Genomic DNA, 16,799 nt, shown 5'->3' on the forward strand with positions numbered 1-16,799 from the left:
TCCTGTTTGTGGCACATTAGTATATGTGAGGGGGCAAACTCCTCAAGATGGGTGGTGACCATGGTGGCCATTTAGAAGTCGGCCATCTTGGATACAACTTTTGTTTTTTCAATAGGAAGAGGGTCATGTGACACATCAGACTTATTGGTAATGTCACAAGAAAAACAATGGTGTGCTTGATTTCAACATAACTTTATTCTTTCATGAGTTATGTAAACAAAGGCACTGCACATGCGCGTTTTACCCATATTCTATCGCCATATTTCATTTTCCTATCGTTGCCCAAAATTACACCGGTATTACCGTGAACGGTATGATATAGCCCAGCCCTACCTGGAAACGATGAAAAAGACAATAACCAATCAATGGGTTAATGTTTCTCTAATACTCTGTGCTTTGATTGAATGATGTACAGTCTAAGACTCTTCTAAGGCAAGTCAACTTGCCTTGGCCTTGTCCTCTGGCAAAAATCCTCCATTTTCTTCTATGTATTTATCCAGGTCCACAGCGGGGACAGGTCTCTCCATCACCGGGATCAGCTCTCTGCCAAAGTCAAACCACTCCAACAGAGACACTGGGGCTGATGTTTCCACTGATCCATCTGCTTCAGCTGCAAGCTTCAGCATGATGGCAACTTCCACCGACAGATTCTTCCCGTTGTCATCCTGAAATATTTTAACAAAGTGGATGATGAGGCACAGACGTTCCACAGGTGAACGCTGCATGCAATCCACTAATGTAAAAACAATGCAAGTCTTGCACATTTACCTTCACTTTGCAGTACACTTTCCCCTTTGGGATGTGTTTGATGGCCACCTAAAAGACACAGGGCATTGATGAGCATTTCCTCAGTATGACATAATTAAAGGTGTAAAACAGCACACGTCTCAGCTTACGATATTATCCCTTATCTGCATTACTGCCTGTCTCACTACCACCATCTGAACACTTACTGGTAAATGATCCTTTATGCGGTAGCCAGCAAACACTGCTCCGCATCCTCCTTCTCCAAGCCGGTGCTCCTCCACGTATCTCGCTTGGAAGTCTCCTAAACAGACAAACACAAATTGGGTTTTACTACAGCTGTCACACAAATTACTCTCTGCTGTACCCTAAATGTTCATTTTGCTCTTCACCTGAATATAAAAGCTAAGCTGCTTGCTACTTACGTTTCTGTTCAGCCACTGACTTTTTGGCAACAGTTTTGGTTTTGTCCTGGTCCACGTTCTTTTTCTTAGGTGGGTCCCTGGTGTCTCCCGCAGCTTTCCTTTTGCCAGCCTTTTTGTTTTTACTGCAGCTCTCTGAAATCTCTATGCTGCAGTCTGCAGATGTGGAAAACACCAAAAGCACGTCAGCTTATTAGATAATAGACACAAATATCTCCCAAACACTAATACCTTCAAACTAGCAACCAGATGTACACTTAATCTACCCCTCACTCAACTAATTAGCCTACCTTTACCAGTGTCCAACCAGGAAGATGCCTGCCCCTTGTCACCGCTCACATGGTCAAGAAGTTTACGCTTTTTTGCTGTATTGGTTGTCCCCGCTTCATCTTGTTGGACCTTTCGCTTGACTCCCCTGACCACATGAGCATCTGAGCTGGTGGAAGGACCAGCCTGCTCAGTGACCCTCCTTCTTTTTATGGGGGTCGTTTTTTCAGGACTGGCCTTTCTTTTAGCCATCCTGCTCTTACAATCTATAAACAACAACAACAACAACACATTAGTGAAAAAGAGCGCTCGACATCAGGACTAGAAGGATTTTGATATCATTGAATTTTAAATTAGTATTACTTACAATATTACAAAAAGCCCACAACAAAATACAAAACCCCCACAACAAAATACAAAACCCCCACAACAAATTACAAAACCCCCACAACAAAATACAAAACCCCCACAACAAAATACAAAAAGCCCACAACAAATTACAAAAAGCCTACAACAAATTACAAAAAGCCCACAACAAAATACAAAAAGCCCACAACAAAATACAAAAAGCCCACAACAAATTACAAAAAGCCTACAACAAATTACAAAAAGCCCACAACAAAATACAAAAAGCCCACAACAAATTACAAAAAGCCCACAACAAATTACAAAAAGCCCACAACAAAATACAAAACCCCCACAACAAAATACAAAACCCCCACAACAAATTACAAGAAGCCCACAACAAAATACAAAACCCCCACAACAAAATACAAAAAGCCCACAACAAATTACAAAAAGCCCCCAACAAATTACAAAAAGCCCACAACAAAATACAAAACCCCCACAACAAAATACAAAACCCCCACAACAAATTACAAAAAGCCCACAACAAATTACAAAAAGCCCACAACAAATTACAAAAAGCCTACAACAAATTACAAAAAGCCCACAACAAATTACAAAAAGCCTACAACAAAATACAAAAAGCCCACAACAAATTACAAAAAGCCCACAACAAAATACAAAAAGCCCACAACAAATTACAAAAAGCCTACAACAAATTACAAAAAGCCCACAACAAAATACAAAACCCCCACAACAAAATACAAAACCCCCACAACAAATTACAAAAAGCCCACAACAAATTACAAAAAGCCCACAACAAAATACAAAACCCCCACAACAAAATACAAAAAGCCCACAACAAAATACAAAACCCCCACAACAAAATACAAAACCCCCACAACAAATTACAAGAAGCCCACAACAAAATACAAAACCCCCACAACAAAATACAAAAACCCCCACAACAAATTCCAAAAAGCCCCCAACAAATTACAAAAAGCCCACAACAAAATACAAAAAGCCCACAACAAATTACAAAAAGCCCACAACAAAATACAAAACCCCCACAACAAATTACAAAAAGCCCACAACAAATTACAAAAAGCCCACAACAAATTACAAAAAGCCTACAACAAATTACAAAAAGCCCACAACAAATTACAAAAAGCCCACAACAAAATACAAAAAGCCCACAACAAATTACAAAAAGCCCACAACAAATTACAAAAAGCCCACAACAAATTACAAAAAGCCCACAACAAAATACAAAAAGCCCACAACAAAATACAAAAAGCCCCCAACAAATTACAAAAAGCCCACAACAAATTACAAAAAGCCCACAACAAATTACAAAAAGCCCACAACAAATTACAAAAAGCCTACAACAAAATACAAAAAGCCCACAACAAATTACAAAAAGCCCCCAACAAATTACAAAAAGCCCACAACAAATTACAAAAAGCCCACAACAAATTACACAAAGCCCACAACAAAATACAAAAAGCCCACAACAAATTACACAAAGCCCACAACAAAATACAAAAAGCCCACAACAAAATACAAAAAGCCCCCAACAAATTACACAAAGCCCCCAACAAATTACACAAAGCCCCCAACAAATTACACAAAGCCCACAACAAATTACAAAAAGCCCACAACAAATTACAAAAAGCCCACAACAAATTACACAAAGCCCACAACAAATTACAAAAAGCCCACAACAAATTACACAAAGCCCACAACAAATTACAAAAAGCCCACAACAAATTACAAAAAGCCTACAACAAATTACAAAAAGCCTACAACAAATTACAAAAAGCCCCCAACAAATTACAAAAAGCCTACAACAAATTACAAAACCCCCACAACAAATTAAAAAAGCCTACAACAAATTACAAAAAGCCCACAACAAATTACAAAACCCCCACAACAAATTAAAAAAGCCCACAACAAATTACAAAAAGCCTACAACAAAATACAAAACCCCCACAACAAATTACACAAAGCCCACAAATAAATACAAAACCCCCACAACAAAATACAAAAAGCCCACAACAAATTACAAAAAGCCCCCAACAAATTACAAAAAGCCCACAACAAATTACAAAAAGCCCACAACAAATTACACAAAGCCCCCAACAAATTACAAAAAGCCCACAACAAATTACAAAAAGCCCACAACAAATTACACAAAGCCGACAACAAATTACAAAAAGCCTACAACAAATTACAAAAAGCCTACAACAAATTACAAAAAGCCTACAACAAATTACAAAAAGCCCACAACAAATTACAAAAAGCCCACAACTAAATACAAAAAGCCTACAACAAATTACAAAAAGCCCACAACAAATTACAAAAAGCCCACAACAAATTACAAAAAGCCCACAACAAAATACAAAAAGACCACAACAAAATACAAAAAGCCCCCAACAAATTACAAAAAGCCCACAACAAATTACAAAAAGCCTACAACAAATTACAAAAAGCCCACAACAAATTACAAAAAGCCTACAACAAATTACAAAAAGCCCACAACAAATTACAAAAAGCCCACAACAAATTACAAAAAGCCCACAACAAAATACAAAAAGCCCACAACAAATTACAAAAAGCCCCCAACAAATTACAAAAAGCCCCCAACAAATTACAAAAAGCCCCCAACAAATTACACAAAGCCCACAACAAAATACAAAAAGCCCACAACAAATTACACAAAGCCCACAACAAAATACAAAAAGCCCACAACAAAATACAAAAAGCCCACAACAAATTACACAAAGCCCACAACAAATTACAAAAAGCCCACAACAAATTACAAAAAGCCCACAACAAATTACACAAAGCCCACAACAAATTACAAAAAGCCCACAACAAATTACAAAACCCCCACAACAAATTACAAAAAGCCCACAACAAATTACAAAAAGCCTACAACAAAATACAAAACCCCCACAACAAATTACACAAAGCCCACAACAAAATACAAAACCCCCACAACAAAATACAAAAAGCCCACAACAAATTACAAAAAGCCCCCAACAAATTACAAAAAGCCCACAACAAATTACAAAAAGCCCACAACAAATTACACAAAGCCCACAACAAATTACAAAACCCCCACAACAAATTACAAAAAGCCCACAACAAATTACAAAAAGCCCACAACAAATTACAAAAAGCCTACAACAAATTACAAAAAGCCTACAACAAATTACAAAAAGCCTACAACAAATTACAAAAAGCCCACAACTAAATACAAAAAGCCTACAACAAATTACAAAAAGCCCACAACAAATTACAAAAAGCCCACAACAAATTACACAAAGCCCCCAACAAATTACAAAAAGCCCACAACAAATTACAAAAAGCCCACAACAAATTACACAAAGCCCACAACAAATTACAAAACCCCCACAACAAATTACAAAAAGCCCACAACAAATTACAAAAAGCCCACAACAAATTACAAAAAGCCTACAACAAATTACAAAAAGCCTACAACAAATTACAAAAAGCCTACAACAAAATACAAAAAGCCCACAACAAATTACAAAAAGCCTACAACAAATTACAAAAAGCCCACAACAAATTACAAAAAGCCCACAACAAATTACACAAAGCCCACAACAAAATACAAAAAGCCCACAACAAATTACAAAAAGCCCACAACAAATTACAAAAAGCCCACAACAAATTACACAAAGCCCACAACAAAATACAAAAAGCCCACAACAAATTACACAAGGCCCACAACAAAATACAAAAAGCCCACAACAAATTACACAAAGCCCACAACAAATTACAAAAAGCCCACAACAAATTACAAAAAGCCCACAACAAAATACACAAAGCCCCCAACAAATTACAAAAAGCCCACAACAAAATACAAAAAGCCCACAACAAAATACAAAAAGCCCCCAACAAATTACAAAAAGCCCACAACAAATTACAAAAAGCCCACAACAAAATACACAAAGCCCCCAACAAATTACAAAAAGCCCCCAACAAATTACAAAAAGCCCACAACAAATTACAAAAAGCCCACAACAAATTACAAAAAGCCTACAACAAAATACAAAAAGCCCACAACAAATTACAAAAAGCCCACAACAAATTACAAAAAGCCCACAACAAATTACACAAAGCCCACAACAAATTACACAAAGCCCACAACAAAATACAAAAAGCCCACAACAAATTACACAAAGCCCACAACAAAATACAAAAAGCCCACAACAAAATACAAAAAGCCCCCAACAAATTACAAAAAGCCCCCAACAAATTACACAAAGCCCACAACAAATTACACAAAGCCCACAACTAAATACAAAAAGCCTACAACAAATTACACAAGGCCCACAACAAAATACAAAAAGCCCACAACAAATTACACAAAGCCCCCAACAAATTACAAAAAGCCCACAACAAATTACAAAAAGCCCACAACAAATTACACAAAGCCCACAACAAATTACACAAAGCCCACAACAAAATACAAAAAGCCCACAACAAATTACACAAAGCCCACAACAAAATACAAAAAGCCCACAACAAAATACAAAAAGCCCACAACAAATTACAAAAAGCCCCCAACAAATTACACAAAGCCCACAACAAATTACAAAAAGCCCACAACAAATTACAAAAAGCCCACAACAAATTACACAAAGCCCACAACAAATTACAAAAAGTCCACAACAAAATACAAAACCCCCACAACAAATTACAAAAAGCCCCCAACAAATTACAAAAAGCCCCCAACAAATTACAAAAAGCCCACAACAAATTACAAAAAGCCCACAACAAATTACACAAAGCCCCCAACAAATTACAAAAAGCCCACAACAAAATACAAAACCCCCACAACAAATTACACAAAGCCCACAACAAAATACAAAAAGCCCACAACAAAATACAAAAAGCCCACAACAAAATACAAAAAGCCCACAACAAATTACACAAAGCCCCCAACAAATTACAAAAAGCCCACAACAAATTACAAAAAGCCCACAACAAAATACACAAAGCCCCCAACAAATTACAAAAAGCCCCCAACAAATTACAAAAAGCCCCCAACAAATTACAAAAAGCCCACAACAAATTACAAAAAGCCCACAACAAATTACACAAAGCCCACAACAAAATACAAAAAGCCCACAACAAATTACACAAAGCCCACAACAAAATACAAAAAGCCCACAACAAATTACACAAAGCCCACAACAAAATACAAAAAGCCCACAACAAAATACAAAAAGCCCACAACAAATTACAAAAAGCCCCCAACAAATTACACAAAGCCCACAACAAATTACAAAAAGCCCACAACAAATTACACAAAGCCCACAACAAATTACAAAAAGTCCACAACAAAATACAAAACCCCCCCAACAAATTACAAAAAGCCCACAACAAATTACAAAAAGCCCACAACAAATTACACAAAGCCCCCAACAAATTACAAAAAGCCCACAACAAAATACAAAACCCCCACAACAAATTACACAAAGCCCACAACAAAATACAAAACCCCCACAACAAAATACAAAAAGCCCACAACAAAATACAAAAAGCCCCCAACAAATTACAAAAAGCCCACAACAAATTACAAAAAGCCCACAACAAAATACACAAAGCCCCCAACAAATTACAAAAAGCCCACAACAAATTACAAAAAGCCCACAACAAATTACAAAAAGCCCACAACAAATTACAAAAAGCCCACAACAAATTACACAAAGCCCACAACAAAATACAAAAAGCCCACAACAAATTACACAAAGCCCACAACAAAATATAAAAAGCCCACAACAAAATACAAAAAGCCCACAACAAATTACAAAAAGCCCACAACAAAATACAAAACCCCCACAACAAATTACAAAAAGCCCCCAACAAATTACAAAAAGCCCACAACAAATTACAAAAAGCCCACAACAAATTACACAAAGCCCCCAACAAATTACAAAAAGCCCACAACAAATTACAAAAAGCCCACAACAAATTACACAAAGCCTACAACAAATTACAAAAAGCCTACAACAAATTACAAAAAGCCTACAACAAATTACACAAAGCCCACAACAAAATACAAAAAGCCCACAACAAATTACAAAAAGCCCACAACAAATTACAAAAAGCCCACAACAAATTACACAAAGCCCATAACAAAATACAAAAAGCCCACAACAAATTACACAAGGCCCACAACAAAATACAAAAAGCCCACAACAAATTACACAAAGCCCACAACAAAATACAAAAAGCCCACAACAAATTACAAAAAGCCCACAACAAATTACAAAAAGCCCACAACAAAATACAAAACCCCCACAACAAATTACAAAAAGCCCACAACAAAATACAAAACCCCCACAACAAATTACACAAAGCCCACAACAAAATACAAAACCCCCACAACAAAATACAAAAAGCCCCCAACAAATTACAAAAAGCCCACAACAAATTACAAAAAGCCCACAACAAATTACACAAAGCCCCCAACAAATTACAAAAAGCCCACAACAAATTACAAAAAGCCCACAACAAATTACACAAAGCCCACAACAAAATACAAAAAGCCCCCAACAAATTACAAAAAGCCCCCAACAAATTACAAAAAGCCCACAACAAATTACAAAAAGCCTACAACAAATTACAAAAAGCCTACAAATTACAAAAAGCCTACAACAAAATACAAAAAGCCCACAACAAATTACAAAAAGCCCACAACAAAATACAAAAAGCCTACAACAAATTACAAAAAGCCCACAACAAATTACAAAAAGCCCACAACAAATTACACAAAGCCCACAACAAAATACAAAAAGCCCACAACAAATTACAAAAAGCCCACAACAAATTACAAAAAGCCCACAACAAATTACACAAAGCCCACAACAAAATACAAAAAGCCCACAACAAATTACACAAGGCCCACAACAAAATACAAAAAGCCCACAACAAATTACAAAAAGCCCACAACAAAATACAAAACCCCCACAACAAAATACAAAACCCCCACAACAAAATACAAAAAGCCCACAACAAAATACAAAACCCCCACAACAAATTACACAAAGCCCACAACAAAATACAAAACCCCCACAACAAATTACACAAAGCCCACAACAAATTACAAAAAGCCCACAACAAATTACACAAAGCCCACAACAAAATACAAAACCCCCACAACAAATTACACAAAGCCCACAACAAAATACAAAACCCCCACAACAAAATACAAAACCCCCACAACAAAATACAAAAAGCCCACAACAAAATACAAAACCCCCACAACACGCCCACCCCCGTGACATCACGCTCCAAAGCCCTATTAGGCTAATCGTTGTGTCACTTCCGGTATTTTAGACAATCCCTTTCCGTCAAGGATTTTTAATTTGTTGTGGGCTTTTTGTAATTTGTTGTGGTTTTTTTTTAATTTGTTGCGGTTTTTTAATTTGTTGCGATTTGCACTTCCCAGCCACCGTAGAACCAGTTTCACGAAACTTAGCAAGCAGTTTGCGGACTGTAGCATGGGAGATGGGTGGTCTCGTAGGGTGTCTTGCATTGAAATCTGCTGCAATGACCCGGTTACTGCGTTCACCAGATATCAACACAATTTCGATCCGCTCCTAACATGTTAACCTCTTCGACATATCAATGGCTGTGAACAAAGAGAAACTTGTAAACAACTCATGAAAGGATAACCAAGCACACCATTGGGCAGAGAGAGTGTTCGCCCGTGGCGCCAAACAGGCTAGGACCGCCACTGTCCCTGATAGTGGCTCCAGCGTACCACACGGTGATGGAGTTGAGGATGGACTCGATGATTGCAGTGTAGAATTGCATCATCGCCCGTGTTGGCAGGTTGAATTTCTTCAGCTCCCTCAGGAAGCACATCCTCTGCTATGGCATCATGGCCTTGCACTCATTTTTACAACTTTTTAATAGGAAAAAAAGATTAATTTTAATTAAAAAATGTTTTGACATTTGTGAAAATGGAATTTTTCCTGTATTCATTTTTTTACATTTGTTTTGGTTTTTATTGCCTTTTGAGTCAAAAGTCTCCAGAGGCAGATGCTTGGTTTCCTGGTATTTCAAGACATTAATGCAATGGAAAGGGATTTAAAAAAAGAAAGAAAGGAAACAGTGGAAAGTGAATCTCACATGAAGCGGAGGAGCTCAGAGTTCTCTCACTAGTCTAAATATCTTCAGAAGTGAGTGCAGATAGTAGTGGGAACATTTACTCAAGTACTTAAAATACATAAAGTCTGTGTTTCAGGTAGGTGTTTCCATGTTATACTAGATTCTGCTATTGTCATGGTTGGCTGTGTGGCAGGCGAGCAGAAGCAGTGGACGCAAAAATGCAGGAGTCTTGGAGACGGGAATAAACTGAAAACGCAGCTTTATTGCTGGAAGAATGACTGACAAAATAAAACTTACAAAAGGAAAACAAGACTCTAAAGCGAGGTGCTGGAGGACTGGACATTACAAACACACAGCAGGTTGAAGGTACGACGCGACAGGGAGCCCAGGAAAACACAGGGCTTAAATACACAGGGGAGTAATTAGGGAATGGGCGGGAGGGAGGGAGACACAGCTGGGAGAAATCAGGCTAACGAGACAGGGGAGAGGTAAAACTGAACACACTGACATAAGACATGAACTTTCAAAGTAAAACAGGAAATAAGAAACAAATCACAAAACCGCAAACATGTTATGGCCCTGTCCATAATCTGTTTTGGTGGCTGTTGTTGTCTGTGCCTTTAAGTCTTTGCAGGTCCCGGAGTGGATGAGCTGACGGCTACTGATTGGTCCCCTGGCCATGTGATCTTCATTCAAATCCCTCACCAGCAGTTGTCCCGGGGCAGCCACTGACAGCAGCAGCAGACCTGACCCTGGCCTCCAAAACCTGAGACTTTTGTGCCTGTGACTTTGTGCGACTTTTTTGGAGTTTTGTATATAGTGTGTACATTAGTTTTCATTGTAAATAGCCTTGTAAATAGCACTGCAACAGAAGGGGTGAGCTGCCTTATTGTTTTTCCTTGCACTGTTTTCTCCTGTTTATTTCAGTTAGGGAGTTAGGTGTAGCGCTTGTCTTTTGTTTGATATTTGATTTCACATAGGGTTGTAGATAACACCTCCTCCTGACTTAGCTTGTTTTGTTTGTTATTTTGGCCTTTGTTCACCCCGGAGCTTCATTTTTGCAGTGCAGAAAAATAAATCACGATTCACTAAGAAATTGGTTTCCCTCTGTGTATGGTTTTGGGGACCAGGGCGGGGCAATTCTTTCAAACTTGTGTTGCGTTCCTGTACCCCTAGACTGGGGCGTAACATAAAGTGGGGGCTCGTCCTTTTTTTTTTTTTTCTTTTGCCGTTCTTTTTGCTCATTGTATTTTGTGGGTTGTCTGCAGTTTTTGGTTGGCAGTTTTCTTGTAGTGTTGGGGGTGATCTAGTCACAATGACTTTTGATGTGGATGATTTTGCACTACAACCCACCGTGGATAAGTTGGATCGATGCACAAAGGCGGATTTGTTGTTGGTGGCAGATTTGTTTAATGTTAGTGTGCCTTTACATGCTAAAAAGGCAGAAATTAAGCAGTGCCTGACAGCTCAGCTGGTGGATAAGGGGGTATTTGCGGAGTCGAAACCTCGGCCGGTTGAGGCGACTGGAGGTTTGGTGGTGGATGCGGGAGCAGAAGCTGCTGCAACCATCCCAAAAGCTCCCAGTGGACGGGTGTCGCCAGGGGCGGAGGCTCCTGCTGCCATTCAGATCCCAAACGTTAGCCCAGCCGGACAATCAACAGGATTGGTTACGGAGGATCTTGGGCTCGCCCTTCGCCTGAAAGAGGTGGAGCTTGCGACTAAGTCCAAAGAAGTTGAGCTTATGCATCTCCGCATAAGGGCTATGGAGCTGGATCCTTCCCGGCAGCGCAATGTTACCTCTACCCCAGTGAGTAAAGTTGTGAGTAAATCTTCTGATTCACTCTCCTCTGACCAATTTGATGCAAGCAGGCAAATTGCTTTAGTGCCACCTTTCAGAGAAAGTGAGGTTGACTCTTACTTTAATGCCTTTGAACGCATCGCAACCACTTTGAAATGGCCCAAGGATGTGTGGAGTTTGTTGCTGCAGTGTAAATTGGTGGGGAAAGCACAGGAAGTGTGTGCGAGCTTGTCTATTGATGACAGCCTGGATTATGAAATTGTGAAATCCACTATTTTAAGGGCTTATGAGCTAGTTCCGGAGGCATATCGCCAGAGGTTTCGGTCGTGTGAAAAATCTGCCAACCAAACACATGTAGAGTTTGCCAGGGAGAAGACTCTCTTGTTTGATAAGTGGTTAGCTGCAAGTAAAGTGAAGGACTTTGCTCAGCTAAGAGAATTGGTCCTGCTGGAGGAATTCAAAACGTGTCTTCCAGAGAATGTTGTTGTATATATCAATGAGCAAAAGGTGGATTCGTTGTCTAAAGCTGCTGTTCTCGCAGATGAGTTTGTGTTGACCCATTGCGTTGCGTTTTCAGCTGTGCGCCGTGAATGTGCCCCGTTGTCGAAACCTGCGAGGAGTTTGAGGGTTTCTCCTAAGCGTCAAACGCGCCCTGATCAGGTCCCCATGACTGTCCGAGAATGCTTTTATTGCCATGATACTGGCCATCTCATTGCCAGTTGTCCGTCACTCCGTCGCAAAGAGCAAACTCACACATGGAAAAAGCCAAAAAGCATTGGTTTTGTTCAGTCGGTTGCTACTCCTAATCCTATATACACTCTGCACAGTTATGTGTTAAAAATACAGTAGATCAGGTCCATCAGTCAGAAACGGAGCCTGGAGACGTCTGAGACAAAGCTTTTGTAGCTCTTTGTCGACGTTCCTCATAATATTTCTAAAAAAAGGGAAAAGTGAGAAAACAAACATCGTTAGGCCAACAGTGTGATTTTGTGTGCTGAATCGTGTATATGTATGTGCGTGCGTACCTGCAGGTTGTCGTAGTGTTTCTGGCTGCAGCAGTGGAGTTCCTTGGCGGTCTTCTCATTCAGGCAGAAAACAGAGCAGATGTTACAGAAAAATCCTGATTTAGGGACCACAAACTCCTGACCTGCAGAGAAGCAGAAACAGGAAGATTAGACAAGTATTAACAACACATTTGAATTTAGAGTGTGTGTGTCTGACCGATGGGGCTGTTAGGGTTGAACTGAGGCAGTCTGAAATCTGCTACAACACACGGAGACTGAGAGCGAGATCGCTTTGCCTCAGCTCCGACAAGCTCCCTCCTGCGTTTAGCCACAACTGAAAATGAAAAGAGCGACACGTTAATCATCAACGAATCTGCTACAGGAGCCACTGGGTTTATAACATATTTAAACATTCAATTATAACTCAATAATAATTGAACAAATGATTTCGATTTACTTGAAAAGCTGAAACGTTCATCGGCCACTTTATTAGGTACACCTGTTTGACTGCTCATTAATGCGACTCTCTAATCAGCCAATCACATGGCAGCAACTTAGTGATTTAGGTATGTAGACATGGTCAGGTGACCTGCTGAAATTTAAACTGAGCATCAGAATGAAGAAGAAAAATAATTTAAGTCACTTAAACGTGGCATGTTTGCTGAGCTTAGCATTTCAAAAACTGCTGATGTGCTGGGATTTTCCCACAGAAGCATCTCTAGGGTTTACATAAAACCGTCTGAAACAGAAAATATCCAGTGAGTGGCAGTTCCCTGGAGGAAATGCATTTTTGAGTTTAGAGGAGAATGAAATAACTGCTTCACGCTGACCGGAAGGCCAGAGCAAGCCAAACAACCACTTATTACAATGCACAAGAGCATCTCTGAACGCACAGCACATCCAAGACTGAAGCAGATGAGCTACAGCAGCAGAAGACCACACTGGGTTCGACTTCTCTAAGCTAAGAACGCAAAACTGAGGGTACAATTCACACAGGCTCAGCAACGCTGTAAAATAAAAACGCTGCCTGGTCTGTTGAATCTCAGTTTCTGCTGTGACATTAGGATGGTAGGGTCAGAAATCTTGGATCCATCCTGCCTTGTATCAAAATCTCAGGCTGGTGATGGTGTGGGACATAGTCATCGCACCAACGGAGCATTTCTTAAACACCACATATATAAAATATATTACTACCACCAGGCTGAATGTCTGTAGCACAGTGAGGAGCACAAATATGAGATCAGAGCCACAAAATATCACAACTTGTCTTTTTATATTCACTTTACTGTGTTTTGGCTGTCAGAGCGGTGTATTTTGCTGATTTAAAGCAGCTCTTTGTACCTTTAATGTCGGCCATGCTCCATCCATCATTCTCCTCTCCCTCCTGTGTCTCGTCATCAGGACACTTGGGCTCTGGCTGCTGTCCAGCAGGGGCGGCTGCAGCATCGGGCTGGGTCCCTGCTTCCTCCTCGGTCCTCTGGCTCTCCGCCTGGCAGTCACCTTTGGTCACTGCATCAGTCGATTCTGCGGTCTTCTTGGTTTTCATTTTGAGGTTGTCACCAGAGTCTTGCAGACGCTGTTTCAGGCTCTTCAAACTGAATTTGAAAGCAAAGATGCCAGTAGGTTACCACGAAAAGAGGTTTGTTGTCACAAAATGTTCATGTGAAATAAGAAATTCCATTTCAAATTCCTAATCTAGAGTTGCTTATATCTAAATCACATGCTGCTCTTTTTGCATCTTTGGGAACTGTTTACTACAGACGACCTTGAGGAGCGTATGGTATATTTGACTCTGCCACTAAAGCTGAAAAAGAAAGATACTCACGACTCAATACGTCCAGCTTTACTGCTATGAAGAGGAGAGAAAGAAGCACAAGGTCAGACAGACATGAAGACACTTTAAAGAAAATGAACAAACACAGCGTAAAATAAATTTCCTCTTTTTCTCACTTCTGATCGTGGGACACACTTACCAAGCAGATAAATAGTCCTTGGTGACTTTGCTCTCCATCACCTGTGTTAATCCACCAGGTTCGGCCATCTCAATGCATATCTGAGAGAACAGAACGGATATTTGAGCAACACAGTGGTACTCAATGGGTGTGCTACAGGCACGATTTGTATTGTACAGGGCGATAAAGAATTTGTCCTGGCGAGTTTCTTTACTGCCCTGTACGATAGTACAAGGCAAAGAAAAAAAAATCTTGGGGTTTTAAACTTGCAAATGGGAAATAAGTGCAAACATATTTCTATACTTTTTCAAAGTTTTGATTGAACAACAACCACTGAGCAAGAAACACTAAAAGAATAACTTAGCGCTGCCTCAAACTGCAGGGATCTCCCCTGCTCGATGGGCCAGGACAAAAGGCTGAACAGGTCATAAGATTACTACTTGGTTGAGAACTTGGTGCATTTCAGGCAGTCCTTCTTCACCAGTGTTTGCAAAGGCATGTGTAATTCAGATTGCCTGCCGCAGGGACTGTCTGTACATGGAATATTTAAACTTGCTCAACTCGTGTTAAAAAAAACACAAAGTCTCCTTCAGACTCATTTAAAATGTTTCTCAATATGAAAAGAACAGCAGACACCATGACAAGCCTTGCAGCCTTCTGTAAAACATAAAACAGTTGCACGTGTTTATGAAATCGTACCCTGTTGGCAAGCGGCAAGAATCTGACAAAAGCAGCGATGGACGCCACCACTTCCATGATCATCATGACAAGGTCCACATTCTACCAGTGTTGGATTTGTCAAAATCTGGAAGCAAGAAAACTCACTAATGAAGAAACATCAGTGGCTGTCCTAGCTTCATTCAGCAAGAGCCCACAGCGACTCGCCGCATGTCACTGGAGAGTGGCATTAGTCCAACATCCCTTGGGCGGATATTAGCTACTCACAAATGGCACCCTTACAAACTCCAGCTACTGCAGCATCTCAGCGAGGATGACCCAGATCGGCCACAGAATTTGCAGAATGGGCAAAACAAAAATTGGAAAAGGACCCTCAGGTCACGCAGAAGATTTTGTTCCGTGATGAGGCAAACTTTTATGTGAATGGTGAAGTTAACAAACAAAACCACCGCTATTGGTCTGACACTAACCCTCATTGGATGGATCCCTCCAAGACTGTTGGAACAACAAAAGTGATGGTTTGGTGTGGTATATGGGGAACAACGACAGTGGGTCCATTCTTCATCAATGGAAACCTCAAGGCCACTGGATATTTGAAATTGCTACATGATGATGTAGATGAACAGTTTCCTGGAAAGTGGATTGGTCGTCGTGGGCCAGTTGAATGGCCCCCAAAGTCTCCCGATCTGACCCCCTTAGACTTTTATCTTTGGGGTCATCTGAAGGCAATTGTCTATGGTGTGAAGATACGAGATGTGCAGCACCTGAAACTACGGATACTGGATGCCTGTGCTGGCATTTCTCCTGCGGTGTTGCTATCAGTGTGTGAAGAGTGGGAGAAGAGGGTTGCATTGACAATCCAACACAATGGGCAGCACATTGAACAAATCTTATAAGTGGCCAGAAACTTGTAAATAACTCATGAAAGAATAAAGTTACGTTGAAACCAAGCACACCATTGTTTTTCTTGTGACATTACCAATAAGTTTGATGTGTCACATGACCCTCTTCCTATTGAAGTTGTATCCAAGATGGCCGACTTCTAAATGGCCACCATGGTCACCACCCATCTTGAGGAGTTTGCCCCCTCACATATACTAATGTGCCACAAACAGGACTTTAATATCACCAACCATTCCCATGTTGTTACAGTGTATCCATATAAATGGCCCACCCTGTATTTTCCAAGTCATCAGCATGCTGTGCTAGTTCCTCTACCCACTTCTTCAATGATTGGAGTTTGCCCAGGGTCACCGTCGTGACATCCGCCATAGCCAAGATCCGGGCGTCCGCTTCCTTTATGTGCGTCTCATGGTCCTCCAGTTGTTTCCCTTGTGCTTGTAAATAGCAGGGAGACCCGGCTCGAGTTTATCTTCAATGACTTCACAGTTACTTCCTGAATCACCTCACAAACTAATGGATGTGTTCCAATATT

At 40.1% G+C, this 16,799-nt stretch overlaps 2 protein-coding genes and 1 long non-coding RNA gene across 4 annotated transcripts; 1 reads left to right on the top strand and 2 right to left on the bottom strand.

The window, feature by feature from the left end:
- Nucleotides 1-376: 376 nt before the first annotated feature.
- On the bottom strand, nucleotides 377-1,701 carry LOC146719327 (uncharacterized). The gene is made up of 5 exons (XM_085463541.1): nucleotides 1,457-1,701; nucleotides 1,170-1,322; nucleotides 954-1,048; nucleotides 769-816; nucleotides 377-665 (listed from the first exon to the last, which is right to left on the bottom strand). Exons 1-5 carry the CDS (start codon nucleotides 1,683-1,685, stop codon nucleotides 438-440), a joined length of 753 nt encoding a protein of 250 aa, XP_085319667.1. The 5' UTR covers nucleotides 1,686-1,701; the 3' UTR covers nucleotides 377-437.
- LOC146719328 (uncharacterized) lies at nucleotides 637-11,028 on the top strand. The gene is made up of 2 exons (XR_014921413.1): nucleotides 637-712; nucleotides 10,558-11,028. It is a non-coding gene; the product is annotated as an uncharacterized LOC146719328 (long non-coding RNA).
- Nucleotides 11,029-12,316: 1,288 nt separating this feature from the next.
- LOC146719329 (uncharacterized) lies at nucleotides 12,317-15,485 on the bottom strand. 2 transcript variants are annotated; one of them, XM_085463552.1, is made up of 7 exons: nucleotides 15,386-15,485; nucleotides 14,708-14,787; nucleotides 14,560-14,583; nucleotides 14,076-14,329; nucleotides 12,952-13,068; nucleotides 12,756-12,877; nucleotides 12,317-12,664 (listed from the first exon to the last, which is right to left on the bottom strand). In XM_085463552.1, exons 1-7 carry the CDS (start codon nucleotides 15,449-15,451, stop codon nucleotides 12,590-12,592), a joined length of 738 nt encoding a protein of 245 aa, XP_085319678.1. In that variant the 5' UTR covers nucleotides 15,452-15,485; the 3' UTR covers nucleotides 12,317-12,589. The 2 variants fall into 2 exon arrangements, with proteins under 2 accessions (XP_085319678.1, XP_085319686.1); XM_085463560.1 differs by having other exon boundaries at nucleotides 14,560-14,580; nucleotides 15,386-15,484.
- Between the last annotated feature and the right edge of the window lie 1,314 nt (nucleotides 15,486-16,799).

Source organism: Copadichromis virginalis, linkage group LG1 (assembly GCF_057382275.1).
Source record: "Copadichromis virginalis isolate Kocher_CV1m ecotype Utaka linkage group LG1, C_Virginalis_male_GT1.1, whole genome shotgun sequence".
Lineage (NCBI taxonomy): Eukaryota > Metazoa > Chordata > Actinopteri > Cichliformes > Cichlidae > Copadichromis > Copadichromis virginalis.